Here is a 6000-nt window from a genome sequence, read left to right on the forward strand (position 1 = left end):
GTGAGAGTTAGCTGGTGAGGAGGGGAGGAAGATGGGCCAGGCAGAGGGTCCAGGCAGGGGAAAAGCTCAGTCAAGCAGCCAAATAATAGGTGATGTGGCAGCGGACAGAGCTGGAACGCTAAGTGAGAGGCCAGGTTGTGCCTAACAGGCCACTTGGGGATTGTGGATTTTACCCTTCGATGCAGTGAGAAGCCGTTTCAGGGACTTAAGATGGGGAGTGACTTGATTCAGTATGCATTAACAGCACTCGTGGGCTGCCCTGCGGCAAATATTTTAGAATGAGCAAGCAGGACGGAGCCTAGAGGCTATTGCATTTGTCCAAACGGGAGAAGACAGAATTCGATGAGGGTCATGACAGCAGAAATGCAAAGCACCCAGATTTAGGGGAGTGAACAGATGTGGTGTTGGATTCCTTGTCAACCACAGAGGAAGAGGGGTTACCAGAGGTGACCTCTGGGTTCTGGTGAGAACATCAGGCCGGATGGACTCCACTTCCCAGGATGGAGAGGGCTGGCAGAGAAGCGGGTGGGAGATGGTTGTTCTGCTGGCCGGGGAAGTAAAGGGGACAAAAGAGACAACTTTTCCAAGAAGTTCACTCGGATGGAGACTAAAGTGACAGGCAGAGGGTGGGCTCAGGGGAGGGCGGCCGTAAGATGGGAGGTGTCTGAGTGTTGAGGGGCAGGACCCGAGTGAAAGGAGGATGGTGAGTGAGGATCAGGAAAAGAGAGGTGATCCCAGGCAGGGTGGGGACCAAAGTGGGAGTCAGTGCAGCCCAGAGCTCCCAGAGAGAACTGGACTTTGATGGGCTAGACAGAGGGGAGGTAGCCCTGTGAGCTGAGCTGAGCTGAGCCAACAGGGTCAGGTTGGGGATTCTCCTTCCCCAGCAGTGGGGGGCTCCCCTTGGTTATCTGGGTGCATGTGACAGCTTCCCTGCATGTTCACCATCGGTCATTTGCCAGATGATTTGCCCTCTCTGCCCCAGCAGGGAGCACTGGCAGGAGATGGGCTGGGGAGAGGAGGGAGGCCAGGTATCTCTTCCCCCTACAGGGTCCCTGCAGGCCGCTGTGTCCCTCCTGGACCAGGAATAATGGCTCTTTTTTTTTTTTTTTAAGATTTTATTTATTTATTTATTTGAGAGAGAGAGAAAGCACGTGAGACGGGGGAGGGTCAGAGGGAGAAGCAGACTCCCCGCCAAGCAGGGAGCCCGATGCGGGACTTGATCCCGGGACTCCAGGATCCTGACCTGAGCCGAGGGCAGTCGCTTCACCAACTGAGCCACCCAGGCGCCCCAAAGGGGTAATGGCTCTTAACAGGTGCCCTTTCCACATACATTCTTTGCTTTCCTGAGTCAGACACTAGCATCCTGCCCTCACTCCTGCTGGCCTAGGGGCCATTTCTGTGTCCCACTCTCATTAGCCTCTGAGTGTTGGACTGTCCGTTGTGATTCTGTAATTTCCCTACACTCTGTCCGTACCTTTATTATCTTTTTTAAAAAGATTTATTTATTTACTTTAGAGAGGGAGAGCGAGTGGGGTAGGGGCAGAGAGAGAGGGAGAGACTCCTCAAGCAGACTCTCTGCTGAGCATGGAGCTCGATGTGGGGTTCGATCCCAGGACCCTGAGATCTTGACCTGAGCTGAAATCAAGAGTCAGCTGCTTAACTGAATGAGCCACCTAGGCGCCCCCTACCTTTATTTTCAAAATCCTTTTTTCTTAACTATGTTCAAGTCATCCAGTTTGAGTGTGCCATCACTCTCCTGCAGGAACTCTGATTCTATAGGGATAGTCACCCCTTTTGGGTTCAAAATGCACAGAGTATTAAAGTTGAAGAGGGAACTTCGATGTCTTCTCGTCCAACTCCTTTATTCAGGGAAGAAAACCAATATTCAGAGAGGCTGAGTGGTCGGCCAAGGTCACACAAGAAGTTTGCAGCACATTTGATTTGCTTTTAGGGGAGAAGTGAATCCCAAGACAAAAAGCAATTCTCTCCTCTCCAGGAGAGGAGGCCTGGAACCTTGAGCTGGTTATGGGATGCAGTTTGGAAGAGTTTTGGGGGTGGGAGAAACACGTTCTTACTGTCTAGGACTTTCTTGCCCACTCCAGAAACTTACCTTCAGAAACTGTCAATAGTACCTGTTTGTTTTCCTCCTCCAGGGATAGGACCCATCCACCTCAATGAAATCGAGTGCACCGGGAATGAGAAGTCCATTATAGACTGCAAATTCAATGCCGAGTCTCTGGGCTGCAACCACGAGGAAGATGCTGGCGTGAGATGTAACATCCCTGCCATGGGCTTCCAGAAGAAGGTGAGGGGCTGTGTTCTCTTTCAGTCACTGAGTCCCAGAAAGTACGGGCCAGGTGGCCTCACGCTCAAGGGTTCTAACAGGTGGTGTTCGAGGGCTCCACTGCTGTCACTGTTAATGACATTGTCGCCTCACATTCATTAAGCATGCCAAGTGAGAAAATGCATGGATAGGCACACTGTCCTTAGTGGCACCCTGCGGGGGGACTGGACTTGTGGTGTGATCGCGACCCAGTCCTTTCTGTAAGGGACTCAAGGTCCGTAGCACGTGTGACACCCTTGGCATGGTCCCTGTCCAAGGACCCAGGGGAACTACATCGGCAGCAGGTCTACAAGCTACACAAGGGTAAGCACAATACAGACAATATTTTGGGACAGAAAACTGTGTTTTGGTAACCAGAGGGAAAGAAAGGGGAACCTTAACAGCATTATACCAGAGGCACACCCTTCCTCTTCTGAGATGGAGTCTCTAGAAACCTACATCGTGTCTCCTGGCTTGGGTGATCTTTCCCACAGGGGGAGCCAAGATGAATTCCTCTCGGTCTATCCAGTCCTACAGAAAGGCCCAATACATCCTGTTCATTGCTCTTTTTTTTTTTTTTTTTGCAAGGTTTATTGAGTGATAGCAAAGTGATAGTACAAATCTCCCAGGGAGGGAGGGGACCCAAAGGGGTTGCCCCTATTCAGATTGCCCTTCACTATCCCATGTATTTGGTTGGGTCCTCTGCATCATCTACTACCCGGCTGGCATGTTGGAAGAGTTTCTTAAGTGCTTATTTTAAAAATGAGCAGCTGCAGACACATCAGGGTGCAGGATGGCTCCCCAGTTGGGTTCTTCCTTTGACAATGATTCTTGACCTTGGCACCGGCATGCCCAACTGGTCAGCCACAACATGTGTTGCACAATTCACCGCCCGATGGGACCCAAAATGGGACCCAAAATGGGACCCCAGCAGCCCTCAGCCAAGCCGTGCATTTGCCTGTGGGTGAGTAGGAGCATGGGCCGCAAGCCCCCAGCTGCGGGGAAGGCTTGCCATCTCTAATTGTCTGGCAGCATTGCAAGATAGCTGTACAGAGCTATGGAAGGTGACAAGCCACGGGTCCTGGCATGCTGTGGCAGCCTTCACTTCAGGCTGACTGGAGGAGGGTGGAGTGAGGTTTTCAACCCAAGTGAAAGACGTAAGCCAAAGAAAGTAATGTTTTCCAGATGGGTTTTGTGGTTGGGATGGCTGAGCCAGGCTATGTGCTCGGTGATGCCAGTGGCAGGACCACACTTCCAGCACCAAGGGCCTTACCCTTGCTTGGGCCCTCCAGGCTCTGGCAGGTGTTCCCTGAGCTCACACAGGAGGTGTGGGGGAGTTTTACACCTGCTTGCCATCCCCCTGGAAGAAATGGGCAAGGTCACCTGTGAAGGAAAGTCCCACGGGCCATACAGGTTGTGTCGCCACTGCAGCAGGCCAGCCTGTCACGTGGCATGGCTGGGGCTCCCACGGGCATGGGCAACCATGCCAGGCAGAACCATCCAGACTCCCAGCTGTTATCACTGTGTTAGTTTGCCGGGGCTGCCATAGCAAAACACCACAGACTGAGAGACTTCCACAGATAAAATGTTTGTCCTCACAGTTCGAGGGGCTAGAAATCCAAGATCAAAGTGACGACAGGGCTGGCTTCTCCCGAGGCCTCTCTCCTCGGCTTGCAGATGGTCGCCTTCTCGTGTGTCCTCACGTGGCCTCTGCATATGCATCCCCAGTGTCTCTTCCTCGTCTTGTGAGGACACCCGTCATATTGCACGGGGCCCACCCTTAGGACATCATTTAACCTTAATTACGTCTTGAAACACACTTTCTCCAGATACAGCCATATTAGGGCTTAGGGCGTCAGCACAGGAATTTCATGGGGACACAAGTCAGTTCACCATCACTCACTGGGTGATTCCTTATTTAATTTCTTTGAGGCTTGAGTTTACTCCTCTGAAAATAAGGAAGTGAGAGCGATGATTTCCCTGGCTTCTCTGCCACCCCCTTCGTTAGGAAATTGACTTTTCTCTTGAATGGCTACTAAAGACCACGGACTTGGAACCGGGGGGCAAAGCCTCATTCTGCTTGCTGCTGGCGGGGAGGAGCCGAGCCCGGGAGGCTCTGGGAATGTCCAGTGGGGTTACCGGGCGACCACCTTGCTGGCCTCCTGCCCACCTCTGAGCCGCGGGCCTCCCCTGGCCTGGCCTGGCTAGCGGGACCAAGCCCGTGTGTGGAATGTGAGTTGGAAGATGCCCATGCTTCCTTTCAGGCTGACATCTGGGTCGTGTTCCCTCACCTCCTCCCCACTCACCTCCCAAAATAGGTGTGGGCCTGGTTAACCACAACCTTATCAAACCATGATGCAGCCTTGCTGGACTCCACTGGCCGGAAGTGTTTGGCTTTCCCTGTTGACACTCAAGAGAATGCCGCTGCCTTCTTTCAAACCCCAGGCTGCCACCCTTGAGAACCAAAGGAGTAAGAAAAGGGAAATGCCAGGGTTCTTTTGAGGATGATTGACCTTCCCTGGCATCCTCACTGGGTGATGAGGCCGAGGGGTGAGGGCCAGAGGCTGCTGGCTGACCCGAGGCCTTTTGGGGTTCTGCCAGTGCTGGTGATGTCAGAGCACCTGTAGTTAGTGCGCCAGGCTGTTTCCAGAATGCTGGCGCCTCGGAGTGGGGCCTGGGGCATGGAGGGCTATGTCCTGCGCCATGTTAGAGCTTCATGGCTGGCCTCTTCCTTCCTCTAGTCCTCTCTAGAAAATGCGAGGGTGCCTGGGTGGCTCAGTTGGTTGGGCGACTGCCTTCGGCTCAGGTCATGATCCTGGAGTCCCGGGATCGAGTCCTGCATCGGGCTCCCTGCTCAGCAGGGAGTCTGCTTCTCCCTCTGATCCTCCCCCCTCTCATGTGCTCTCTCTCTCTCATTCTCACTCTCTCAAAATAAATAATAAATAAATCTTAAAAAAAAAAAGAAACATTACTCATGAAAAAAAAAAAAAGAAAAAAAAGAAAATGCGAAAAGGCCCCCAATGCATCTTGAAGCGCCTAGAGTCCTTCCAGAGCAGTGGCACCCTGGTCCCTGTCACAGAGGCTGCTCCAGGCCTAGTTAGCCTTGGAGAATCACAGCAGCAGCTCGGAGCCTCGGGAAGGGCTTCAAAGAGAGGCCCCAGCTCACCACTGGTAACCGCGTGGTTTCCTTACCCCAGAGCCAACGTGCAGCCACGACCCTCAGCCAGAGCCTCCGAGGCTTCCCGTGGCTTTAGGTTGTGGGACAGGGATGCTGCCACATGGCCAGCCAGCTTTGGGCGGGCTGCACAGGCAGAGATGGACAAGGGAGAGAGTCCTCTGGAACCTCCTAAAGGGAGCCCTTCACACCAAGATTTAAACTTGGGAGCCCCCCTGCTCTCTGGTAGCAGGACAGAGTGAGAACGGGGTTCTTCCGGCTCCCCCATCTTCATAGTTCATTGGCCTCGAGATGACAAAATGAAGTCAGTTTTCAGGCGGTGGTGCCCATGAAGGGGGCCGCAGGAGGAACCATCCACCACCCCTGGTGCAGTCAATAAGGCAGGGCACAAATAATAAAATTGATAAAATAAAATAAAATAAAATATAAAATAAAATAAAATAAAATAAAATAAAATAAAATAAAATAAAATAAAATAAAATAAAATAAATAAAATAAAATA

General features: G+C 52.2%; 1 protein-coding gene across 7 annotated transcripts in view; it reads left to right on the top strand.

Annotated features, from left to right (window-relative positions):
• The window catches only part of LOXL2 (lysyl oxidase like 2), an 88262-nt gene that overhangs the window by 63472 nt on the left and 18790 nt on the right, over window positions 1-6000 (top strand). For all 7 annotated transcript variants that reach the window (XM_073892615.1, XM_073892616.1, XM_025873831.2 and 4 more), the window contains one exon: window positions 2154-2305. In XM_073892615.1, the coding sequence (XP_073748716.1) occupies window positions 2154-2305 (152 nt within the window). The remainder of the gene's footprint in view (window positions 1-2153; window positions 2306-6000) is intronic.

This window comes from Callorhinus ursinus, unplaced genomic scaffold (genome assembly GCF_003265705.2).
Source record: "Callorhinus ursinus isolate GAN/ISIS: 27379988/994484 unplaced genomic scaffold, GSC_fseal_2.0 scaffold4, whole genome shotgun sequence".
Taxonomy (NCBI): Eukaryota; Metazoa; Chordata; class Mammalia; order Carnivora; family Otariidae; genus Callorhinus; species Callorhinus ursinus.